Source organism: Neopsephotus bourkii, unplaced genomic scaffold (genome assembly GCF_033783945.1).
Source record: "Neopsephotus bourkii isolate Nb327-2 ecotype Australia unplaced genomic scaffold, CSIRO-AGI_Nbou_v1 NB_1792, whole genome shotgun sequence".
Taxonomy (NCBI): domain Eukaryota; kingdom Metazoa; phylum Chordata; class Aves; order Psittaciformes; family Psittacidae; genus Neopsephotus; species Neopsephotus bourkii.
In genome coordinates, this window is record NW_026902266.1 from 2,081,177 (window position 1) to 2,107,101 (window position 25,925).

The 25,925-nt window shown below is 44.1% G+C and overlaps 2 protein-coding genes across 12 annotated transcripts in view; both read left to right on the forward strand.

The window, feature by feature from the left end:
* Positions 1-2,058: 2,058 nt before the first annotated feature.
* Positions 2,059-25,790, forward strand: TMEM229B (transmembrane protein 229B). 7 transcript variants are annotated; one of them, XM_061380347.1, is made up of 5 exons: positions 2,059-2,198; positions 4,843-5,214; positions 14,429-14,540; positions 15,286-15,369; positions 21,478-25,790. In XM_061380347.1, the coding sequence occupies exons 4-5, from the start codon at positions 15,351-15,353 to the stop codon at positions 22,005-22,007; spliced, it is 549 nt and encodes a 182-aa protein (XP_061236331.1). In that variant the 5' UTR covers positions 2,059-2,198; positions 4,843-5,214; positions 14,429-14,540; positions 15,286-15,350; the 3' UTR covers positions 22,008-25,790. The 7 variants fall into 7 exon arrangements, with proteins under 7 accessions (XP_061236331.1, XP_061236328.1, XP_061236327.1 ...); XM_061380344.1 differs by lacking the exons at positions 14,429-14,540; positions 15,286-15,369 and adding an exon at positions 5,316-5,424; XM_061380345.1 differs by lacking the exon at positions 4,843-5,214 and having other exon boundaries at positions 2,065-2,198.
* Positions 2,082-25,925, forward strand: part of RAD51B (RAD51 paralog B) — a 457,491-nt gene continuing 433,647 nt past the window's right edge. For all 5 annotated transcript variants that reach the window (XR_009729580.1, XR_009729582.1, XM_061380317.1 and 2 more), the window contains exon 1: positions 2,082-2,198. The gene's annotated coding sequence lies outside the window, so the exon portion shown is untranslated. The remainder of the gene's footprint in view (positions 2,199-25,925) is intronic.

A 25,925-nucleotide genomic window follows, 5' to 3' on the forward strand; every position in this document is an offset into this window, starting at 1 on the left:
AAAATTTTGTTTGCATACATCTGATGAATAGTTCAGTGGAAATCTATATCCAGCTGTGACAAAATGCGCATAATGAAAATAGAATAGGTGCAAATCATTTCTGGAAACATCAACTTTAGAACAATTTATACCAGAACTAGCTAACAACCAAGTTCTTTCCCGATTTGATATAATAATACCTAGCTGTTAAACAGCAACTATTTCTCATGATAAGAGAGTCTCCAAAGTAAATGCAAGCCTCAGTGCATAGGCAGAAGGTGTCTCTAGAATACTTGGGTTACACTGATGTAAACAGTGGGTTTATGCTGTTCGTCACTCTATTAATCTTGGTGGGAAGGTTTTGTTGGGGGAGGATTAGTTATTTAATCCGCATTTTTAATTGGGGTGGTTTTGTAGTTCAGTATTATCTAAATAAAATTGTAATTTGTGTGGGGTTTTATATATATATATTTTTTTTTAAGGAAAACGTTTCTCTTGAATTCCTGTTGGACTTTAGGCTCAAAAACTCTGACATTCATTAGGATATTGTGAAGATCCCTTTTGTTACAGTCTGACACATAAATGTCCTTGCTCGAACTTCTTCGCGTGCAGTTAATCCATAAAAATGCTGTGCACGGATATGCCCTTGGAGTGTGAGATCTGTGAGGCTGGCATGAGTATGATGTTAGATACTAGTGTTGGAGCTGGCGCCCTGAGGCATGACTTCTGTGAAAGCTGGGAGTGTGGCATCCCAAATGTCAGAGCATGAGGAGAAGTAGTACAGCCCCAGCTGATGGGCTCTGCTTGCTTGGGTCATAGAATAGTTAGGGTTGGAAAAAACCTTAAGATCATCAAATTCCAACCCCCTGCCATGGGTGGGGACACCTCCCTCTAAACCGTATCACCCAAGGCCTCGTCCAACCTGGCCTTGAACACTGCCAGGGATGGAGCATTTGCCACTTCTTTGGGCAACCCATTCCAGTGCCTCACCACCCTAACAGGAAAAAATTTCCTCCTTAAATCCAATCTAAACTTCCCCTGTTTAAGTTTTAACCCGTTACCCCTTGTCCTATCACTACAGTCCCTAATGAAGAGTCCCTCCCCAGCATCCCTATAGGCCCCCTTCAGCTACTGGAAGGCTGCTATGAGGTCTCCGCACAGCCTTCTCCAGGCTGAACAGACCCAACTTTCTCAGCCTATCTTCATACAGGAGGTGCTCCAGTCCCCTGATCATCCTCGTGGCCCTCCTCTGGACTTTTTCCAACAGTTCCATGTCCTTTTTATGTTGTGGACACCAGAACTGTACACAATACTCCAAGTGAGGTCTCATGAGAGCAGAGTAGAGGGGCAGGATCACCTCCTTCGACCTGGGTCATGCAGCTGTGCTGCCCAAGCCCAGGATGGAGTTGAAATGCAGTTAGGTGACCAGAGTGGTGAGAGGAGGCAGCACCAGGGCCCAGAGGAACAGGTTGGGGTGGCCAGGGGGTGGCAGTGGCAAGGGCCTGCTTACACAAAGGCCACACACTGTCCTGGAGTGGGGAAGGGAGGAGAAGAAAAGTGTGATGATTGGAGAAGTGAGGATCAGAGAGGTGGGGGAGATAGGGAGGCATAGTTAGGAAAGGGAAGATTGAGTTGAAAAAGAGTCAGTAAGGAGGCTTATTTCACATACTGGGAGATAGCTGGGAAAATAGAGGTAAAGCACTTCCTGGTAGACCCATCAAGGGTTAACTAAGACCTTGGCTGAGATAGTAGCAGTGAGGAACCTTTGGTCACTGGCTCCAGTGAAACTGCTCAGTGTGTTTACTGTGGCTGGTATCCAGGAAGACAGTGGCAAGTCAAAAGACTCAGCTTCATCAGAGGGGTGGTGGCTGCCAGCAGTTGCTCCGGGTAAGGGGCAGGTACAGGTTCCCCCCTGGTGCTCTGAAGAAGTAAGGTTTGCCAGGACCCAATGTGCTCAAGCTAAGTTTTCCATATACATAGCTCTTTCAGTGTTTAAATCTGCTCTTGCACTGTATTTCATTAAGATTAAACTGTACTTCTTTGGTTTAGGAAGGCTGTCTGGATGGTGTATTAGCTGTTGGTCACACGCACCTGGTCCGAAAACAGCTGGCATCTGAAACAACTTGGAGTTGCTGGAGGCAACCCAGTCGACCTGCGAATGCTGTGAACCAGGACCTGACCAAGAAGAGGGAGAGCTCCAGGATTCCTCCCTGGAAAAGGTAAGGGCTGGAGGGTAAAACTGGTGGGAGTGCACTCATGAACCAGAAAACCAGAGCAGGTCTCTGAGTACAGAGTTGACTGCATTGTGGAATGGGACCTTTGAAATTTAGATCTGTAGGATGTATTAAGGATGGCAAGTAACGTGAATTTATTTCCATCAGATCAAACCTCAAGTTGCTTTCTGGAAGTGTAAGATCGTCATTTGCATACTGCCCTCAATTTCTGTCTGCTTTGAGCCACATCATTCCGATTTGTTGCAGTTTATATTGCCAGACTTATTCCAGAGTTATTGTCTCTTTAAAACCTCAAACTCAAATACCCTTAAGCATTTAAAACAATCAGGACAGTGGAGCAGTATCTCTGAGCTAAACCAGAGCAGTAGGTAAAGAGCAGAGGGTTGCTCTCTTCAATAATACAAGCACAGGAGGACAGGTGTGAGTTGGATGCTGAAAAATCTGTTCCTGGCCCTAACAAGCAGTGCAGTCTGTGCACCTGATTCACCAGTGTGTTATGCTGCTAGTCTTTTTAGGCTTGTTTTGCCAGTCTCTTGTCTGTTATGCTTCCACAGAGTGGATGAAAAATGCTATCAGATTGAAAGGGTGATTTTTATCCCAAAGTGAAACTTTATATTGATCCTGATAGATTGGCTGGACATTGTGGGAATAGAATGGCAATCTTCAAACCCTGTAGGGGTTTCAGAGCACTCTGTGTGTCTGCAGTGTGTGGTGGTGTGCCCTCACAGGAGGTTAAGCGAAAGTGCTCGGATATGACTTGCAGTGGTTCAGGCTACAGTATTGTTTTCCCTGTTGTGGATAAGGTTTCATGGGTAGGTCGTGCACAGTACTTAACTGGGAACTCGCTTTGAATATGTAGGTGCTACATATATAAAATTTAGATTGATGTAACACTTTCCTCCCTCAGCCTACCCTCTGTCGGGGGGCTCATCTTCTAAGGCAGTGCCCAAGAGATCCTGTGCTAGGGTGTTCTGTTGTCCCACTCTTGTGGAACAACATTCTTGTTCTGATAGACCCCTGTCCCTCTCAGGCTGGGGAGCAGACCCAGTCAGCTGCTGAAAGAAAGCAGTAGACTTAATTGTGGCAGTGCTAACAGTGTGAATAGGCAGGATCAGCCGCTGCCTCAAGCTCCAGCTGTGATCTTGCTGCCCATTGTGTGGCTGAATACAGAGCTTCAGTTGGTCAAAAAGTGTCATCTACTGAGCAGTAAAGTCCAGGCCAGTGCTGCAAGGTTATGACAAAGCAAGCGTCAGCAGCTTCCTGGGAAGGCCACTGGTGATGGCTGAGCCAGTTTGTCAATGTTGCACTTATGAGTAGTTCTGAAGAAAGCTGTGTCTGACAAGTGCTCTAGTGTATGGTACTATTGCTGTGAGCAGAGCAAATGCTGCTGATCACATGCCCTCAAGAACCATCAAAGTGCAGACATCTCCTATTACTGTTAAAACAAAAAATGAGCACTGTATGGGCACAGGAAAACATAGATCCATTGACAGCAGAACAAGACTGAATTACTCACTCCTCCAATGCCTCCTGTATGTTCCATCCACTCAGGCTGTTCAGGATGCTGTCTGCTGGAGATGCAGACGGATCTCCTTCCAAAGCCATGGGGGCATGACCCTGTGGGCTATGATCACCACTCCACTCAGCTTGTCCTCCATGAGACTGGCTTGTGTGTGGTTGTGACATCCAAAAGGACACAGAAGTAACCTTTGGTCTTCCTGTGGGCTGTTGGTAGGAACTCTTGTGACATCAGTGAAACTGGGCTGTGTCTGGTAATGCCAGCCTGGAACTGGGTGTGAGGTGAAGGCAATGAGTTAGGACCAAGATGGAAGCACTGACTACTCTGGCCTATTTTGCAAAAGGGAGGTAGTGGGGCTGCAACTTCTATGTAGTATGGCTTTGGGTTTTGTAAGAGAACTTGTACTATGTCAGTTTGTTCCTAGCTCTGTCTTGCTGAGAAGCCAAAGTGTCTAAAAGTTCCCTGAGCACAGACAGGATTTTTCTCCCAGTGGAGAGGAATGTGTTTAAATGGCTGTTGGGAGCATCTGTGAAATACGCTTTTCCACAACTTGTTTGCTAATGGGTGTTTGTCTATGTAGTGATTGTCAATTGGCAGCTGAATTTGAAAGGCACTGAGGATTTACGGAGCTTCAGGGACTAAATTCTCCTCTGATTCTTCCATCAACTGCTCTAAGCTCTGGTAAGGTGTTTCTGAAGGAGTTCAGAGGCTGTTCCTCAGCATAAAATGCACATACTTAGGTGCAGAGGGGTTTTACTATACTTTTTTTTTTTTTCTTTTTTCTTTTTCTCTCCTGCTGGTTGGTATGAAGATTTCTTCAGCCATTTCACATACCCAGGCTCCACCATGCATGCTGTATTGCAGACTTTTGAGCATTTCCCCCTATTTTCTTTCTGCATCTTCCAGGATTTCATCAGTATTATCAGCGCTGTTCCCAGGTACTAAGAAAGAGGAAAAAATGACTGCTGCTGCTGAACCCAGGACACTTGGCTATTAGGCTTTTGCTGAAAGGTGTTTAGATTTTTAGTGAGGGAAAAGCTACTTGTAATTAGCAACTGCTGTAGAAGTTATGGGTTTCTTAAAGCAAAAGTTTAACTCTTATGTTTACAGCTGTCTTGTAATATGCCCTAGGCCATTTTGAGAGCACTTCAGATGTTCTTAAAGAACTCTGAGGAAGCAAAGTGAATGGTACTTCAGTCAAAACAAGACACTACAACTTGTGTCCAGAGCAGTTTTCAGCTTCTCATTATGCCAGCTAGCTGGATTTGCTGTACACTGAGCTGCCTTTGGAGTTGTCCTAGTCTGAAAGCTGAGTGAAGCTCTGGAGGCTAAGGTTAAAATCCCAGACCATGTTTGAAGAATCCTCACTGAAAGAAGTGGTGGAATCATCATTGGGGGGGGGAAGATTCCCCAGCTGGGTGAGAGGTGGAGTAGGTTTCATGAGGAAGGATCTCAAGGAAGTAGGGGTTGGTCCTGAAGCAGGTAAAACATGTTTGTCATCCTGTGGTCATGACAGAAGTGAGATGATGATAAACTGGAAGAAACCTTTACCTTATGTTACTGGTTTGTGTTTTTTTAATCAGCAAAAGAAGTAGATGAGCAGGCTGTGGATTTGTGGTTTCCATAGTGATATAGCTGTGAAAGCTTTTGTACGGCTGAGCTCTGCCCTCGCTGCGATCATTCTTGAAAGCTGTGCGTATTCAGCTTTCCTGCCAGGGAAATGTAAATATACATCAAACATGGAAATGGCTGAAAATGCGACTGCATGCTCACAATTTGATATATTTGCTGTTACCTGAGGTTGTGGATGTTAGGAAGCTCATCTCCATTGTGGCTCATTTCTCCTTTGTCCATTGCTCTGCACTGAAACAGTGCATCAAACTGTTATAATACCAGAGTTCTTGCTGGATGTGTTGACTTGTATCCTTTGTTTTCTCTCATCTGTACATACACACACATTGCACAACACTGATGCCTGTAACTCTGCTCACTCATACTGATATCAAACATGCACTGATCAAGAAACATAAGCCTAACTGTGTCAGGGCATGGTAACTTATTAGAGCTCCATTCTATGAAGCTTGGAGAGGTATACTTCATGTATATATCTTCATGTATACTTCATAGCCATCACCTCCCTTGCTCTGTGGCCACTGAAATGGGCTGCATGTGACATTAAATCATTGCTTATTTTAATGGTCATTTTGAGAGCATTTTAATAGTCAGAACTTATGACCTTGGGGGAATTTTTGCCTATAGAGAGAGCTGTTTGTGAGTCTGAATGGCTGAACTTGAGAGCTGTTAAAGCTGGCTTTCAAAACAAGTTGGAGTATGGAATTTTTCAGCATCCCAGCTGATGGCTTATCAGTGGGTCACAGAGGTAGAAAAAGGAAAATGCTCAGTGTGATAAATGCTGGGTGCACACATCAGATAGGCATGTACCAGTCCTGCACACCCACTTGTATAGTCCAGTCTTCATGAGTCACTGGCATTTGTACATCTTTTTACTCATACTGCTGCTGGGTGCTTCTCTTGTTGTTTCTCTGAACAAATCTTCCTCTACCCTCAGCATTTGTTTTGCTTGTCTAATGGATGTAATGGGTCATCTGTTCCCTTTATAGAAAGGAATGTTAATTATTTTCAGAAGGCTAATTAGGTTGCTAATGAGAAGCTCTACTGCAGTAATATTCCCTTTAATTACTCACTCTTAAGTGCTGTACAGAGAAGCTTATTGAATATGCTGTTAAATATAAATGCTTGTATCTGGCATAGAGATGCACCTTCAGACTCCCTGAAGGAAATGATTTGGTAAACTTGGGAATCCATGTGACACAGATGACTGAGCAAATGAGTCTGGTCCTGAGAGCCACCTTGTTGTGTAGCCTTTTTGACTCCATCTGATTATTGTGTTTCTGCAAGTGACTGGCTGCAGTTGCTTTTTGTATTCCAGTTTTGCTTGATGGCTCTTGTCAGTATCAGTGACCAATTGTGCTACCTGCCAAACTAAACTATAGTTATGTGCAGCCCTCACACCAAATAGTTTAGTCTACTTAGCTAGATGGCAGCCAGAGGCACAGTGGAGTGACTCATCCAAGGTCATGTCGCAGATCAGGGCAAACCTGGTAATAAAGCACGGGTATCATCATCATCAGCCCTGTGTAAGGGTGCTGCACTATTTGGCCCTTTGTACCTCCCTTATAGTAACCTATGCCAACCCTAAGACTTATATCAATTTGGATATTGCTTTATGAGGCAGCACAGCTGCTCAACAACCCCATCCATGTATCCACTTTAGGAAGGTCTTTTTGCTTAGAATCATAGAATCACAGAATAGTTAGGGTTGGAAAGGACCTGAAGATCATCTAGTTCGAACCCCCTGCCATGGGCAGGAATACTTCACACTAAACCATGTCACGCAGGGCTCTGTCCAACCTGGCCTTGAATACTGCCAGGGATGGAGCATTTGCCACTTCTTTGGGCAACCCATTCCAGTGCCTCACCACCTTTACAGGAAAAAATTTCCTCCTTACATCCAATCTAAACTTCCCCTGTTTAAGTTTTAACCCATTACCCCTTGTCCTATCACTACAGTCCCTAATAAAGAGTCCCTCCCCAGCATCCCTATAGGCCCCCTTCAGCTACTGGAAGGCTGCTATGAGGTCTCCACGCAGCCTTCTCCAGGCTGAACAGACCCAACTTTCTCAGCCGATCTTCATATTGGAGGTGCTCCAGTCCCCTGATCATCCTCGTGGCCCTCCTCTGGACTTTTTCCAACAGTTCCATGTCCTTTTTATGTTGTGGACACCAGAACTGTACACAATACTCCAGGTGAGGTCTCAAGAGAGCAGAGTAGAGGGGCAGGATCACCTCCTTTGACCTGCTGGTCACGCTTCTTTTGATGCAGCCCAGGATATGGTTGGCTTTCTGGGCTGCAAGCGCACACTGAAGCTGGCTCATGTTCGTTTTCTCGTTGACCAACACCCCCAGGTCCTTTTGCTCAGGGCTGCTCTGAATCTCTTTTCTGCCCAACCTGTAGCTGTGCCTGGGATTGCTCCGACCCAGGTGTAGGACCTTACACTTGTCATGGTTAAACTTCATGAGGTTGGCATCAGCCCACCTCACAAGCGTGTCAAGATCCCTCTGGATGGCATTCCTTCCCTCCAGCGTATCAACCGAACCACACAGCTTGGTGTCATCGGCAAACTTGCTGAGGGCACACTCAATCCCACTGTCCATGTCAGTGATGAAGATATTAAACAAGACCGGTCCCAACACTGATCCCTGAGGGACACCACTCGTTACAGGTCTCCAGCCGGACATTGAGCCATTGACCACAACTCTTTGTGTGCGGCCATCCAGCCAGTTCCTTATCCACCGAGTGGTCCATTCATCAAATTGATGTCTTTCCAATTTAGAGACAAGGATGTCGTGTGGGACAGTGTTGAGCACTTTGCACAAGTCCAGGTAGATGATATCAGCTGCTCTACCCCTATCCATCGGTTCCATAGCCCCATCATAGGAGGCCACCAAATTGGTCAGGCAGGATTTCCCCTTAGTGAAGCCATGCTGGCTGTCACCAAGCACCTTGTTGTTTTTCATGTGCCTTAGCATGCCTTCCAGGAGAATCTGCTCCAAGATTTTGCCAGGCACAGAGGTGAGACTGACTGGTCTGTAATTCCCCGGGTCATCCATTTTTCCCTTCTTGAAAATGGGGGTTATATTTCCCTTTTTCCAGTCGTCAGGAACCTCACCTGACTGCCATGATTTTTCAAATATGATGGCCAGCGGCTTAGCAGCTTCATTTGCCAGCTCCTTCAGGACCCGTGGATGGATTTCATCAGGACCCATGGACTTGTGCAAGTTCAGGTTCTTAAGATGGTCTCAGACCCAATCTTCTCCTGCAGTGGGCCTAACGTCTTCATTCTCACAGTCCGTGCGTTTGCTTTCCAGGGCTTGGGTGGTGTGGTCAGAGCATTTGACAGTGAAGACTGAAGTGGTGAGCACTGCTTCTCCATCAAGTCCTGGTTGCTGCTTGCTTCTCTGCTTTTTTCATGCTTTGTGATAGAAATGTCAGTATATTTTAGAATTGTTCTGAGAGTGCTACTGGATTCTAGATGATATTTTGGGTTTAGTACTTCCAGCATAAGAGGTGTTGAGTGGATCTCCCATGTCCCCTACTTTGTGATTGCTGAGCCTTCATGCAGCTCTGCAAAAAGGGTTTCCATTATGGCACCATCCTCTGATGTCCAATTCCTGAGTCTGCTGTTAGCCAGACTCTTGGAATTCTTTGCACACCGTAGCTCTACCAGGGAAGATGGTGCCAGAAGACTGCTGAATGGGGGCCACTTCCAGGCATTAGATGATGCTCCCTGTGCTTATAAACACATCATCGTAGACCCCATTGGAGATGGGGGGAAGCTCTGTCAGTGTTGTGAATGTGGTGCAAAGCTTCATACATTGTGCTGTCAAAGTATGCAAGTGTGGGTGCCTCTGAAGGGTGACTTGGGCATAAGAAATACCTGAGAAAATTATTATCAGCATGAGTTAGCAAAAGTCACACTCCAGTTCTTTTCAGAAACAGATGTGCACTGGTAGAAGTATCTGTGCTTCACACGTGCACAACTGCTTTGGCTGAGGCACATTCATTTGAAAGTTGACTTTGCATATGTAGTGTTTAAGTTAACTTTGCATGTCTTTAGCTGTGGCAACTCTGAGACAATTAAGATACAGTGAAGTTGGTTAGCTGCAGTGTGTATTCTAGGTTCTCAGTAGAAGCCTATAGACAAAGAGCATGGTTAAAAAATGTCAAGGTGTTTATTTTGAATGCCTTGGCATTGTTATGAAGTGTTATGCAAAGTAGTGGATGTAGTGCTGTTTAGCATATGTGTAATGTGGTGGGTTTGTTGTTGCATGTATTGGACTGGTTATATAATGGAAGTATATTTAGGTTGCTCTCCTTGTAGTGGAAAATAAAAACTGAAATTCTTACTCATCCTACCAACAGTTTATTGCCTAATACGGAGTGATTGTCATAAAAGTTGTTACATGCTGCAGGTTTGTGTACCTCCAGAAAGAAACGAACAAGCTCTAGAATGGCATGTGTTCCTCTGGGATTGTCAATAGTAGATGCATATTTGGGCATGAAAATGACAGCTTTTAAGCATTTTACGTAAGCAGGGACAGAATAACATATGGTGCCTCTCTGGTTCCATTTGTTATGGGTCATCTGATGCTTGTTTGTTGAGCAGATTTTAAAGATGGTTTACAAAGAATTTAGGGCTTGGGGGTTTTGGAGAGGGCTTTTCTTTTTTGGTGGCCAGTGTGAGCAGTATCAAACAGTTTTAGATAAAACCCAGGAATTCTTTTCTAGTCTTATCACAAGACAGTTCAGTTCCCAGCACACAGATGAGAACTGGCATCTTTGTTCAGCTGGCTCTTTGCCCAGAGGCATGAAGTACCTATTGTTGCCCTGAAGGAAAACAAGATAAAGAATAAAAGTCTTGTTTGATAAGACCTGAAATTACCCTGTGTAACCTCAGGTATTTCACTGAAGTGGATAAATGAGTGCTGCACATGCTTTAAGCACCTCTGAGCAGGTACTGGAAAGATGCAGGAATTGAAGCATCAGAAATGCTCAAACTCTTAATTTTGTCTCCATCTCTAGCTATCTTCTCAGGCTTTAGTAACTACAGATGGGAGCCTGTGGAGATAAAGCTTGTACATGAAAGACCTTTTTAAGCACCTGAAATTCATGAATGAATTTAGTCCTTTGTGTGTGTGTGTCAGACGTTTATATGAAATTCAAAAGCTAGTAAAAGTGGGTCATGCAAATAATTAATTTGCTAAAATGGTATTATGGTGCAGTAACAGTGTAAGGCAGATTACTGGAGGCTGAATCTCAAAGAAATAAGTCTCTGTCAGAGGAGTATTTCAGTCAGTGGGAGCTCAGTGACTACAAAAAGGAGGGATCAGCTTTTTGACACCTAACGTAACAACTGTGTTTCCTGAAATAACAAGCAGTTGTTTGGAGCATATCTTTAAACTTTTATCTTCAGGGGATGGCAAAATAAAAGCTGAAAACAGGAGTTAAGGGCACCACAAATGAAGAGCTGGCCAGAAAGTTCCTGCCAGAACTTAGTATGACCCTGGGAAAGCCCTGCCCTGGCTGGGAGCTCTTTCATTCATTAATGGGACAGGACACTATTCTTCCCCCCCCCCGCCCCCCCCCTTTTGTACTTCTGTCTAAGTACAAAAGGACAATTACGTGGTACCTGGGTAGAGGCTAGGGTTACAGTTCAATGGAAAGAAGCCAGTAGAATAACCCTTCCATTAAAAGGCCTTGCCTGCTTTTGGATGAGACTCCAGGATGGCAGGCTTGCCTCCATGCTGCAGAGGATGGCACAGCTGTGGTTGTTTTCTGGTTGTGCTTGCCAGGCCTGTGGGGGACTGAGTCCTTTTACCAGGTACAGATTGCTGTAAGCTTCCTCTTAACAAGTCGACAAATATGAGTGAAGGCTTGGTACTTGACAGAAAGAGAAACTGATTACGGGAGGTGTTAAGGATGAACTGAACTTCATGGATGGGAAGCCATGGTCTTACCACTTCCTCCTACACATTCCTGTCTGAGGGAAGGGACAGCATCTCTTCAGGGTTTCAGCTGAGAGTGTTCTGTGTTTCACAGTATGTGGCCACTAGGCTGCCATAAGACTATTCACAAATAAGCCTCTTGTGGGAGCTAGGGAAAGTATGTTCAGCTCAGTATTCCCTTCTCATCAAAGATCAAGTGCAAAATGGTTTTTGAAGGAGAGAGAATACATTTTGCAGGGTCAACTGATATTGTGGATGGGTGAAAGAGGGCAGTAAGTTTCAGATACTCAAGCCATCTTCGGTCAGATCAGAGACAAACCTGATACTCAGTTTCAAACAGCTTCAAGGCCAAAGTAGTAAGATCAAAGTTACTGAAAACATAGTCTGGGTCTGCAGTAGCTAATTCTCCCTGGCATGAGCATTTTGCTTCTGGAGCCCAGCAGTGGGGAGAAACTATATGCATCACATCCCCAGCTGGACAGAGCCACTGGGCCACAAACTCCTGCTCCTTTGCGTTTGCGTCCCCACATGTACCTGGGGCCCATGTCTTACCACCACAAACACTTTTGTAAGGGGAATTCAGAGTTGGTGAAAAGTACTGTCTGGACTGTCCGGAGGGACTTACATGCTTTTGTAAATGAAAGAGAAGCTCTGACAGTGAAAACATGAACTTTCTATGTTGTGCATCAACATGAGTTTTCTGTTCTGGAATGAGCAGCTTCCACAGACAAGTAAAAGAATCCAGAGTCAACTGGTGTCTGACCTGTCCGAGGACCTGGGCCAGTTGGTGCCTATGTTTGGATTGGGAGAATGTTTTGTCAATCATTGGGAATTGAATATTTATGAGGAAAAAACAAGAGCTGTGTGTGTTTTGAAACTTTTTCTTTTTGAAGCCTGAAAACCAGAATAAATGTGATTCTGGTTTCTAGTTCTGCAGCAGCAGTAAATAAGAAAGATGACATGGTATGATCTTTGAGGCACAGGCTGTGTTTCCGTGTGTTTGTGCAGACCCATGGTACCTTGATTTACTAAAATGTAGCCACTCCTGCTGGTAGTAATATTAAAGAAGTATATGTCTTACAGTGAAGTATTCTGACACAACTGAAGATGCAAGAAGTTCAGCTGTCTTAAACTTATACTTTTGAAAGGTAGGATGTTCAATTTTGTCTATAGTGCTACCATCTGGGACAGACGTATGTATTTGGAACCTCCAGCCAGTGATGGGTGCTCCTACAGGGCTGTGACTGCTGGAGATGATACACAAAAGCCTGTGAACATAAGCCACAAAGATGGTGTGTTTGTGGTTGTAACCTGAAGGCAAAGTTTCCTGATACCTTGAGGAAATGACAGCACTACAGCACTAAAAATGAAAGCCTACTTTTGCAAAGATGTAAATAGCAAAGAAGTACCCAGCACAGTGGAGGAGTATGTCTGCTGTGTAGGAACTAGGCCCTGAAACCTAAGTTTTTGTTGGCTTGTTATTCAGGAGAGAAAAATTTGACTGGTCTACAAAGACAAATTTACCTGAGTGATGCACTTACAGGCTACTGCTTGTTTTCTGAATTGAACTAAACCTGAACAATGGAGTGCAAAACTTGCTACTAGTTTATTTGCACATACAATATATTTGAGTGCTGGTTACGCACTTTGTAAGCCAGTTATGACATGATTAATCCCTATGCTAATTGATGGGCATCAGTCAGAGGAACTCTGGGAAACTGCTCAGAGAAAGTGCCTTTCCTGGTTGTGATCTGTCAGACATGGTCAATAGGGTTGAGATTTATCCTCTTCTACCCTTATTTTCTGGGATGTTTCTAACTCAGAGGACCTGTGTGAACTTGAAATTAAGAAGAGGAGGTAGCCACCATCTTGGAGGCTCCACAAGGATTTCTTTGGTGAAAAAGAATTATTTAACAATCTGCTAAAGTTTTTTCCATGGGGGTTGTTAGGAAGAAACTTGATGAATCATAGCCTGGTGAGCAGCAGATAGCATACCTGGTTCTTTCACATCTTGGCAGAAGTTTAGTGTTGGGAAGGAAAAAAAATGTATTTATCTTCAGGAGGGAAAAGGATTTTCTGTAGAACTGCTATCAAGAAAACTCCAAAAGGGGAAAGGGAGAAGAAAACTTTTTGACAGTTTTGGCCTGTGTTTCTGAAGGTGCTTTAAAGAGTACTGTCTCCTGTTTCATCTGTCTTTATGCAGTGCCTTATGCTTGCAAGGTCTAAATCTAAATCGGCTTAGACCAAGAGGTTAGGTTTCGTTATGCTCTGCAGCGTTGTTTCTCCTAGGTGAAGAGTGACTGTAGTTTCTAGCTGCAGGTATTTACACTACCCAGTTACTTACTACCAGTTGAATGCTGGGAGTTTGTAAAGGCTTGTGTGCTGGTGAAGGGTAATACAAGGAGAGGGAAAGGATTTTTTACAGTTGTGTGTATGCTGCAAGAATTTCCAGTAAAAGAAGCAGCTCACTGTCTGAAATGCTGCTTTGAGTGTTACCTGCAGCAAACGAGGAGAGACTGCCTTGGAACTGTCGATAGTTGTAAGGCTTTTCTTTCGCGTTTTGTTTTTATGTATTTATTTCTTTTTACACACACTGCTGTTATTCACAGATGTGACTTGGATTGTGTCAGGGCATTAGCAGGCTAGGATTTTAGATACTCTGACTTCATTGCCTTGATCATATTTTTCTCTGCCAAGCTTCATTTTCAATGTGAAATATGTTTGGATTTTTTGTCTCTTCTCTTTTTATTTTCCTCCCTCAAACCTGGCTTTCCTCCATTGCATGCTGATTCTGGCTTGTTTCTGCAGATTGTTCAGAAGAGCTGGGCTAAGCATATTTAGTTGTTACGGATACTGACCTCTGAGTTGTCCAAGTCAATTTGTTATTTTATAGCGTTGGAGTGAACTGGTGTGTTTGCTTTTCATTTTGCTTTGGAAAGAAGATGGAGCATTTGCTAAAAGAAAAGAAAGCAAAAACAAGCTAAAAAAACCCCAAACCTTTTTCAAAAAAGAACTGTCTGGATTTCCATCAGCTTTAGAAGCCATGAAAGGTGATATATAGTATCTTGACCTTAATGTTGTCTCTTCTTTATATCTGTTTGCTCTCTAGTGACAGTGGAAAGGATATTGGCTGCAGAAAAATCTTGTGAACTCTCAGCATGTTCTCAGGATAAATTCTCTCTCTCTCTCCATTCATCACTGTTTCGGGTTGCCTTTTGCTGGTAAGCCATGTTGTGCATTATGTTCTTTGAATGTCAGATTTGCTTCAGTCATCTAATGCGACGTATTAAGCTCAAGCTTTCAGAAATGGACATGAATATTGATTGGCACTGTGCTTGAATACATGGTTTGAAATGAAGAGGTCCAGCTCCCAGGCACTTACAAGTTGTCTGTTGGGGAACTGCGAGTGCTCACACTTAGGCCTGCAGTCATGGGCTGTCAACTTGGGGCAGCTTTTAAAAAATGGGTTCTAGAAACTCAATTCTGCTCTTACTGCAGAGAATGAAGTCAGCCTGGACTTACTGTCCAGGTTAAAATAATGGTAAATCCAGCAACTGAGCACCCAGAACTGAAGGAAGGCTGATACAGATTCTCAGGGCGGGCTGTGCTCCCCTGGACATGCCATCTCCTTGGGGGCAGACCTTCCACAGTGCTGGCTCCCTCCTCTGCAGTGTTAGTGGGAAGGTCTGCCTGCTCCAAGAGTGGGGTCCTGGCTTCAAAGTTTCTGCTTTGTGCTGGGGCTATTTCAGGGACACTTGGGACCTTCCTGTTCACTTGCTTGCTTGAGAGTATCAGTAAATGCTGGGGACTTGGGTCAGGTTTTCCAGACAGAAGAGGGCAACAGGTGAGGCACAGGAGTCTAGCAGCAGGCTTGGAGAAGGATATGACCTTACCTGAAAGAGATGCTAGGGAGATTTGGGGATAATACTTCTAGATGCCAAGTTTGGACTCTGTCATTTTTCACAGATTTGTCTTGCAAGTCTAGTGCTTGCTTGACTCTTGAGGGCTTTCAGCTTCTGTCAGGAGCATACATGACCCCTCTTGGTCACTGTAAGTAAAGAGCTGCTGCCTTTATTAAAAGGAATAGTCACTGTGGGCTAAGGTGTGTTTGAGTTAAGATGTTGCTACGTGTGAGGCAAGGCATGGAAGGTCTCAGTTTTCTCCACTTCTGCTGCCATTAACGAGATCACAATAGCCAGAAAACTATTCTTTAAACTATGTCTTCATTCTATGATGCTGTGTTTTCTCTGTCCTCTGCAAAGCCCCCTCTATGCTCCCTGCCAAGAAAACCCTACCTCTCTCCTTCCTGTTGTGAAATGGTGCCTTCTCAGCAGCCCACACACAGGCATTACCGTAAGAACTACACTTCCCCATCCCTTTGGCTTAGTCTCCTAATTGGATTCATTTAATCTCCTTTTGTCGTCATTCATTTTTACTGTATCCCAATTCTCTCTGGAACAGATTTGAAAGATAGGCAGGGATGAGAGGCTGCCAGCAGGTATGGAGTGAACTGGGCAAGTGAACGAGGAGTGGCAGGGAAACAATGCGTCTTCTAAGGGAAAGGAGCTAGCGAGGAAAATGAGGGGGAAATAGAGATTGGAAATGAGTTGTGCTTTGTTTCTTGCAATATGTGGCGGTGTGGGTGGAACTCAGAGAAAGGGAGACAACAAGCATCCTGATGGAGTCCAGAGAGAGAAGCAGCACAAACAGATGATTAATACATTCAGAACTAACCAAAATCCCAGGGCTCCAGATCCATCCTGAAAGTGCTAAGAGTAGAGAATGGACATCAAGTCTGTATTTGGAGACATAGGTCTGTGGCATGCTTTTAGCTTCATTGCAGGGCTTGATTAATCAATCTGCTGGAACTATTCCACACTTCAGTACGGTTGAAATCCTATTTTCTGAGCCACAGTTAATTGAGGCTCTTGGTTACCTGAAGGATTAATATCTCCTCAGAGTTATGACTTCAGCACATAAATACCGCTAAGACTTTACTCATAAATCTTTAAACACTGATGAACTAATGTCTTGGAGCCAAATCCAGCACCAGCGTTCTGTAAATCAGCAGTGCCAGGAGTGATGACACCACTCCCTGCGCATACAGAATGCTCCCTTTGGGAGCATGGTGATCAGGAGAGGACAAACAGGCTATGGCACGGCAGTTGGCACAGACAGGGTGAGCAGGGAGGGCCCAGAAGCCTGGCAAGCGTAAGAGGTAAGGTTGGACAGTGGTCGTCATGAAGGTGCTCAAGGATGGCATCCTCTTGGCAGAAGGCAGATTAAACAAAGTCCACTCTGCTGGCCAGATGCAGGTAGAGGTCCCTCAAAAACATATCCAGGCATCTGGCTGTAGTGAGTGCCAGAGCCTGTCAGTGATTTTATATGGTGGCTGTGCAAGATGTGACCAGGTTGATGATTTTGCTCTGCCTAGTGGTAGAGCTATGGTAAGAGGTGGAATGGCTAAGAAACATAAGGGAATCTGAGGAGGATGTTGACTGGTGGAGCCGCACTCTACCATCCCTGGGAGAAGGAAGCCAGCCAGAGTGTTTTAGAGGAACTATTTCTATTTTAGCAGCTTGAAATATGATTTGCTGATGATGGAAAGCATTTCCATAGCTTTGAATTTAGAAGATCCCTGTTTTCCACAAAACACCACAGTGTGAGCAGCCTCAGTACAAACATGGCTGGCCACATGCAGTCTCCATGACTCGTTTGCGCTCTGCTGAGACAATTGCATAGGTGGCAGTTTCTGGTTTTCAGGAAGCCACTGCTCATCCCACTATAACTGCCTCAGTGATGAATGTCTTCTGTTTTCCTCAGGAGACTGAATAGGTATCATACATTCAGAGCTTTCTGGTCTGTATTACTGTGACTCCATTAAAAGTCTTGCATCACCAAATTCAATTATCTACTTGAGGCTTTTCACAAATCTGCATCTCTTACTGAATCCAGTGTTGGTTTTGTGTTTTGATGTTTCTCTCACTAATGTCCTGCAACTACTTTTCAGCTTGATATCATGAATAGCTGCCCAATAAAACAATTCTTTTCTGCTTTATTTTCCTCTCGGGATCTTCTTGTGCTGTACTGTCTACCAGGCACCAGACAGCTCAGTATGGTTGGGAAATCAAATGCTTGGAAACAGCTGCAATTCTAATTTTTGTAAATGCTCAAGTGACTTGTAACCGTTCTGTTGTACAGTCTCCAACTTGTGCAACGATGTGCTGTAGCTTGTTGCAGTCTCCCTAGGTATCCTCCATTCCCTTCTATGTCTTACTCTGTACTTCTTGTATTATTTTTAATAAAATGTTTTACAGGAGGACCTGTGATTTATGGATTTGCTTAGTGCTTAGCACAGTGGGACCAGTTTATATTTGGGTTACCACAGTTCAGCATCTGTCCTGCCTTGGGATGCTCTTAATCAACAGACAGCATATGGTAAGAAGGAAGTTCCCATAGAGTTTGGGCTGACTGGGCATGTGTCAGTAGAAGACAAATACCGAGACAGTGTCAGCACGTTGATGCTGTTCACCTGGCAGTTGTGAAAGGCTCAGGATTCAAAAGAAGTCAGGGGTGGTCTTTGCGGTGCCTTGTGTTGCAGACATGGTCTAGATTCAGTTACTAGACTTCTAGTGTAATGACTAGGTATTTTGCAAAGTCTAAAAAATAAATAGGGAATAAATAGATAATAATTAAGTATGGGGTATAGAACCAGGGAAAAGAAATCTTCATTGTACAGAGGAAATGGTGTGGGGTAGAACAGGACGTGGCTTCTTGGATATGTTTCTGTGAGTCTTCGGCTTTAGTGGGCTGGTGTAAGACAGTGGAAGTAGCTGTTGAGAGGATCCTTTGAATAAGAAGGGAAGGATCTTCTGTGCATTTGACCTGACTTTGTGAACAGATTTTCAACTGACAAGGAACAGCTTACAGAAGTACTGCATGCTGTGGTTGCTCCTAGCTAAGTGTTCAAATACATTTCATGCAAAGCTGTAGAGGGAAATGCAAAGACTAAGGGCCACAAATGGAAAACTTTAGAAAGCCTTATTGAAAGGAGAAAAACCCCATACAATCCCTGGTAGCTTAGTAAAACTTTTAGGATAATTTTCTTCCCCTGGACAGTGACATTCTGTATTTCCTCAGTGCAACAGGTATGACTTCTGTATTTCCTCAGTGCAACAGGTATGACTTCTAAGGACTCTTCATCTTTTGCTGTCTGTCTCCTCAGATACAAAATATTTCTTACTGCTTTCCTTTAGTTCTGTACCTCTGGCTATTAATTTGTTCTTTGTTGTAGTTTAACCCCAGCCAGCAACTGAGTAGCATGTAGCCACTCATTCACCCCCTGCCAGTGGGAAGGGGAGGAGAATCAGAGACAAGGTAAAACATGTGGATTGAGATAAAAATAGCTTAATAGTTAAATATAATACTAATAATAATGAAAAGGGAGATAACAAAAAGAGAGAGAGAAAATTAAAAAAAAAAACACAACACAACCAACCAACAGTGATATACAATACAGTTGCTGACCACTCAGTGACTGATGCCCAGTCCATCCCCAAACAGCAATCAGCCCTTCCTGGCTTATTACCCCCAGTTTCTATAATGGGCATGATGTGCTGTGGTATGGAATATCCCTTTGGCTAGTTTGGGATAGGTGTCCTATTTCTGCTTCCTCTTGACTTCTTGTGCCCCTCCTCACTGGCAGCGCATGAGAGACTGAAAAGTCCTTGATCAGGATAAGCATTACTTTAGTAATAACTAAAACATTGGTGTGTTATTACCATTGTTCTCTTACTAAAGCCAAACACAGCACTGCACCAGCTACTAGGAAGGAAATTAACTCTATCCCAGCTGAAACCAGGACACTGTTGAAATTATGTGAGAATGGAGGAATGATATAAGGATTCAAAGTTCTAAGCTCATCAGCTGTGCTGGCTGAAACTAACCAAGTAGCATTACATTGACAAACTGTTATTCTCCTCGGAGAGAAAGTTTTGCAGCGCCCTTCCTTACACATCAGCTTCTTGTGGACAGTGTGGATATACACCCCCTGCATATTTCTCATGTGCTGCTTCCACTGCTGTCATGCAGGGTCTCTTGGGACCAAACTGTTAGAAGATATGAGGGAATTCTTGGTGACTCTTTAGTCTTTTACCTACAAGCTCACAAAATACTGTTGGCCTGATCTGTAGCAACTGTTCAGTGTCCTGTGTAAAATGAATTGTGCTGTTAGGAAATGGGTCTTTATTCAAGGACCCACACCAAGTGCCAAGACTGATTGTTTGGGTGTCCATTTAAGAGAGGAGTGGACAGGTCATGGATATAGCTCTGTCCTTTTCAACAATATTCCCCTGTGATATTTTGCGTATCAGCATGTTCATTATTATAGTTCCTTTTTCCTTATAAAATTTCTCTTCTCTCACCTTGCATCAGAATTTCAGTTATACTGCATGTTGATACTTCGTTCAGAGAGGCACTTGTTCACAAGGCAGGGCATGAACATTCTCTTTCCAGATGGCATTGGAATGTCTGCACGTAAAGTTAGTGTAGTCCTTTCCTAGCACTTTGTGCCACAGAACTGACAAGTGCAGAGCAAAAAAGTTAAATAGTGCCTGATAATGACTTAAGAGAAACACAACTTGAAAGAGCAACTTTCTAAGAATGAAAGAGGTCAAATTCACCCTGTGGTGTAAATCTGTAAGGCTTCAGTAAAGTTATGCTTAAAATCAGTGACTGGGACAGTGACTGTAGCGTGGCAGAGCAATGTTTAGGAGCTGTAAATCTACGCAGAAAGTATAAAAACAAATTGTGCTGAAACAGTTCAGTGATAAGCAAATTGTGCCTTTTCAAAACCTCTTCTCCAAGTTTCTTCCTGTGGAGACAATTAGAGTTTGTTCTCATTTCCTATTTATCATGACTAACCACCTCTGTCTGTGCTCAGCTGTTCCTTTTTATTCTCCTCCTTTGTCCTGTCCTGATGCCAAATCTGAATGGATTTCAATGGTTCTCTTGTGCGTTTTGACTTCATATCAGGCAGTCTGACACAATAAGAAAATTATTTTACAAATCCTAGCCATACAATGCATGAGTTCTTCAACAGAAGAAATAACAGTTCAGCTGAATAATGGGTGCAAGGTGTGGTGTCTGAAAGTGTAAAACCACTGAAGTTTTCTCCTCCAGTTCCCTTTCTGTAGCTCCCATCAAAGCTCAGCTTTTCACTACAGTAAGCATTTTGGATATAAAGACTGTAGGTGACAGCTGGAAGGGCTCAGGTTTTCAATGGTGTGTTTGCCTAATCTATTCCATATTAGAATCAGAAAAGTAGGGGACAGTGCTGTTTCTTGCAAAGAGCAAAAAGGTGATGTGTGCTCCTTGTGACACCATGGAATGGTTGGGGTTAGAAAGGACCCTAAGATTACCTAGTTCCAAGATGACTGTCTTTTTCTACTGACTTGCAACCAGTAAGTTCTTCTCCAGCCTCACCCCTGGCAAAGCCCTTGTACATGTTGAGTCCCTCCTTATCACCAGTGCAGTACCAGCTGCATCTCACTTCTCAGGCAGAGCAGGGTATGTTGTCCAGGCCTGTGCTGAGACTTGGAGCCTGGTAAGGTGCCACCTTTCCCCAGAACTTGTTCAGCCTGGAGAACAGAAGGCTCAGGGGAGACCTTATGGCGTAATATAGTAAGACAGTTGTTTTCCAATACCTAAAGGGGCCTACAAGAAATCTGGACTTTTTACATGGGGCATGTAATGATAGAACAATGTAATGATAGGGGAATGGTTTTAAACTGAAAGAGGGTAGATTTAGATTAGACATTGGGAAAAAATTCTTCCCCATGAGGGTCATGAGGCACTGGCACAGGTTGTCCAGAGAAGCATCCCTGGCAGGGCTTGGAGCAATCTGGTCTAGTGTGAGGTGTCCCTGCCTGTGGCAGGGGTTGGAACTGGAGGAGCTTTAAGGTCCCTTCCAACCCAAACATTCTGTGATTCTGTGACTTAAAATTTGCTGTGGTAAAAATTAAGCAATTTAAAATTAACTTCTTTCTCAGATTTGTCCTTTGTGGACGTTAGGAGTTTGTGCGTCATGCCATTGTGAGGGCTTGTGACTTCTTCGTTGACTCCCCTCTCTCTTTCTCTCTCTCTCTCTTCTCATTTCAGGGTGCCTGCTGGGGTGTGTCACAAGAATGGCTGCAGCAGAACCCCTGACTGCTTTCTCCCGATGGTACCTCTATGCCATTCATGGCTATTTCTGTGAGGTGATGTTCACAGCTGCCTGGGAGTTTGTGGTCAACTTTAACTGGAAGTTCCCAGGTGTCACCAGTGTCTGGGCACTCTTCATATATGGCACCTCCATCCTCATTGTGGAGAAGATGTATCTATATCTCAAAGACAAGTGTAACATTTTAGTGCGCTGTCTCATTTACACACTTTGGACATACCTCTGGGAGTTCACCACCGGCCTCATCCTGCGCCAGTTCAATGCCTGCCCATGGGACTATTCCCAGTTTGATTTTGATTTCATGGGCCTGATCACCCTGGAGTATGCCATCCCATGGTTTTGTGCTTCTTTCATCATGGAGCAGCTGGTGATCAGAAACACCCTGCGCTTACGGTTTGATGAGACTGCCGAGCCGGGGGCCCCCACTGTCCCCGTTGCCTTGGCCAATGGCCATGTGAAGACTGATTGAGCAGTGACTCAGAGCCACACTTAGCAATCTGAGAGAGCCCAGACCTCTGCCACAGACTCTCAGCTCTGGCTCTGGCATACTGCTCCTTGCTGTATGATAAGATTCATAAACCCCATTTTTCTAATGGGGACGTGCATGGGATGTACCAGACAAAAATGGAACCAATGAATTTTCTATGGATTTTACTCTTTGGGCTCCAAGGACCAGTATCTAGTTAGGTAATTTCTGATTTTAACTTATTACAGATGAAAGCAGTCCTTTTGCTTACACTTCTATGTGGAGAAAGAAGAAAGAGAAATGCTACAGTGGAAATAAATCCAAAAAGAAAAAAAACCCTATTAAGTGGATGGGCATGGACACGCCAGCTAAGTTAGTGATTGGCTTACTCCATTAGGCAATATTCAGGTGCTTGCTTGCAACCAATACCTCCCGTGGGACCTGAGATGCTGCAGGAAAAAGGAAGATCCATCTGCTCTTGAGAAGAACCTAAGACTGGCAGTCTGCTGGGGAGGTAGATGGTGTTCCCCTCATGAGGGGAGCCTCTCCCCAGGTTCTTTCTTGCACCATGAAAAAATCTGGTGCTGGACATCTTGCTGAATTTATACAGATCTTGTACTTTTTGAAATCTCAGTCCTGATTTCTCACTAGAAAATTTTTTTTCTTTTTTCTTTTTTTTAATAAAGGCCTTTTTTGCCAAGTGAATTTTACTGTAATCTGTGCAATGTGAATCTTGGCAAAAGGCACAGGAAATAGCATAAGTCTTCCCATCTTCTCTGTCCCCCCCAAAGCAGACCTTGCCTGAAAGTCTGCTGCAGATTCCAGCTCACATCTCGGGCGTGCAAACCTTGCAGAGACTGTAGAGGCCACAGAGGTTTTCTGTCTCCTTCCCAGGGATTTCCCTGTTTCTGGTGATGTCGGTGACTTAGTCTGGCTGCAATCCATCCTATTGGAAGGTCAAAACCTTCATGTGGCTAACATGGTATCTGGGATTTGGGCCTCTGGCACTGACTCTTGCCTTTCCTTCAGCACTGACAGATGTATTCTGCTCAATTCTGGCCAGTATTCTCAATGTATCAAAGTGATTTACTTTTTCTTCCCAAATTCTGCTTAAAATAACCACAGCTGTACCGTTGTGACAGTAATTGGAGGCAGCAAGAGCTGTGCCATGCTGCCTGATCTGTTATTGAAAAAAAACACCACCCAAAAGTAAAAAACCCCTCTCTGAAGAGCAATTCTGCATGCTCTGCCTGAGTGAGATGTTGAGTTAGGGTATGAGAGCAGCAGCAGGGAGGTGGAGCAGGAAGGAGTGTGGTGGCTCCATTGTACCTGCACCAGGGACAGTTTGAAATTTAACCTGTTGGGGCCATTTGAGGAGTACAGGGAAAGCTGTGGTGCAGGGAAGATGCTTGACAGTGGCAGCCACAGGTTCATTCATTTGCTCTGGCAAGACCTGGCTTTTGAAATTAGCAACAAACACAGAGTTTCCAGCTGCCCTGTGTATTTTGCCCCAACTGATTTATGGGGAAGGTTTGCTGTAGTTGCCCTGCAGGGCCAGATTAATTCCATCATGGTCAACAGAGCTGCAGCAGGGATCAATTTGGCTTGAAATGCAATTGTGTTGTAGGATTCCACTCGTGCATTGGAAATGGCTGAGCTATTTCTGTGCTGGTGCCTGTCTCTGGTAGGGAGTGCCCTGCTGTGAACCTGCTCTTTGCCCTGGGGTACTCATTCCTGAGGGCAAAAGCACTCCTGTCTCTGTGAGGAGAATTGTTTGTTAGTTTTGCTCTTAGGAAGGCAGTGTTAATCCTTTATTGTATCACACAGCGCAATTATTTTACCCATTACCCCATCCTTTTCACATGGCATCCACTGCTGGCAATGGACATACAAAAACACTGGTGGCAAGGAGTTAATCGGATCTGCCCTGGGGTATGCAATGTCTCCTAAAGCGTCCAGAATACTTAGGTGGATATTTAGAGTTCCCTTTATATAGTTCATTAATTTAAAAGAGAACAAACACTGAATAGTTGTTTGGTTTTTTTTTTTGTCCATGCTGTGATGTCAGTATTACAAGATCAGAGGAACAGGGTGGAGTTTTGATGGTCTTGTGTATGTAGACCCAGCAAAGTAGTCACCTGACATTGTACATGGGGAAAAAAAGAGGTGAGATTTGTACGTGGGACAATGTAGACGAGCTCTACTGGACCAGACCAAGAAGTGGAAGGTGCAGGTGAGAGTTAGGATCTCCCCATTTTGGCCCTGGGTCTGTGAGGGTCGCTAAGCAGTGTATAAATAAAGCTGGGTTGTCCTCTCACAGCATAGCTGAAGTGTGGAGTCATGCTGCCTCCTACACCACCCCTGCATCATCTGAAACCCTCAGCTTTGTAGAAACATCCTTGAGATCCCTGCTTTCTCCTTAGCTGTTGCAAAACTCTTTTTAAATGATTAAAAGGAGTTGGCAACATGGTTTGGTGACTCCCAGCTGCAGCTAGGGCTGGGGAAGTGGCTGTCCACAAAGCTAACCTGGTGCATGATAACAGTCATGTGTCTTTAGAAGGTACTTCCTAAATGACACTGGTTTTGCTCAGTGATGTAATATTTACATGCTTAAACTACGGAGAGGTTTTCCAGCAGCATCTGGTATCTTACTCCATTATCCTTATTGCCTGTGCCATTGTAACAGTGATTGTAGTCTGCTTTCCACTGATAACTGATGTGTACCACCCAGCTATTGCATCCTCATAGAGTGGTAATTTACATCCAGAAGTGCACTTTACTTGCAGCTTGCACACCAGAAACAGAAATGGACCCTGCAAATTCATAAATAAAATAATTATACATAATACCATGTATCTAATGCAGCAGCATTAGCCAGACTTCTCCTTTCTGAGCAACATGGCTGTAGTCAGAGCTTTGTCTTTTCTGCAAAATCTCCCCTTTTTAACACATGTGATGCTTCTTACGACATCTTACAGAAGTGCCCAGAACACATTACCAGGGTCTCAGTGGCAGCTCAGCAAGAGCTCGGGGGCCGAACTGAAGCTGTAGAGACATCTACATTGAGAAAAAAAAAACGCACAAGGCCTAACATTTGTTTGTTTGTGTGTCTTCCTCAGTAGATTAAAGTTGCCTGTTTTGAGTTCACCAGCAATAAAATCCCTTGTGATTTATCTACCTTGTCCTAACTGCAGCAAGGAGAGTGGCCCATTGCTGCTTTTTTTTTTCTGGGGGGTGGTGGGTTATGGTCTCCGGTCACTCCAAGATTCCAGTTTGTTTCCCTTCTTTTGCTTATCTCTTGCATCGTCCACCCTACAGGATCTCAAAGTACACGATGAAATACAGAGTCTGGTGTCCTGCGCACAAGAAGCAGTTCAAGTATTACTGTGATGTCTGTTCATACTCCAAAGATCTTGCCAGAGCGAAATGGTTGATATACCGCAGGACCAGACTGCATTTTTGGTCTCTGGTGTAACGATTGAGAGAAATGTGTACATACGTACCAGGTACTATCGCGCCTCTGGTCTGAGTGCATTTTGTAATTAAAGGAGAATAATCCTATCAAAGCTTTGGTTGACTAGTCCTGTGACTGTGAAAGGTAAAAAAAGTCTGCAGGGCTTTAACTGCTGTGAGAATTAGGAAGTGGGTGACTGGAGTCCTCCTCAGTTCAATAGCATTGCACTGCTGACTGGTTTTCTGAAACCTGCGCAGGAAGAAAAGTGATTTCTTTGTTCATGGGAGCTTCTGCCCTTCCTGTACTATGAATAAAACATAAGCCACCACTAAGATGTGAACTGAAACCAAGTATTTTCTGGTTTAGTTTATCCTCGTCCCTTAATACATGCAACCTGTATTCAAGGGGGGGCTTGCAGACCAGAGTTTTCAGCTTCACTTCTGCCTGCAAACTGCAGCTGAGCCACC

Coding starts and splice junctions, on each gene's coding strand:
- TMEM229B (XM_061380342.1), top strand. CDS start 15,222: ATGCTAGGGAGATTTGGGGATAATACTTCTAGATGCCAAGTTTGGACT. Junction 15,370..21,477: donor CATGACCCCTCTTGGTCACT/GTAAGTAAAGAG, acceptor TTCTCATTTCAG/GGTGCCTGCTGGGGTGTGTC.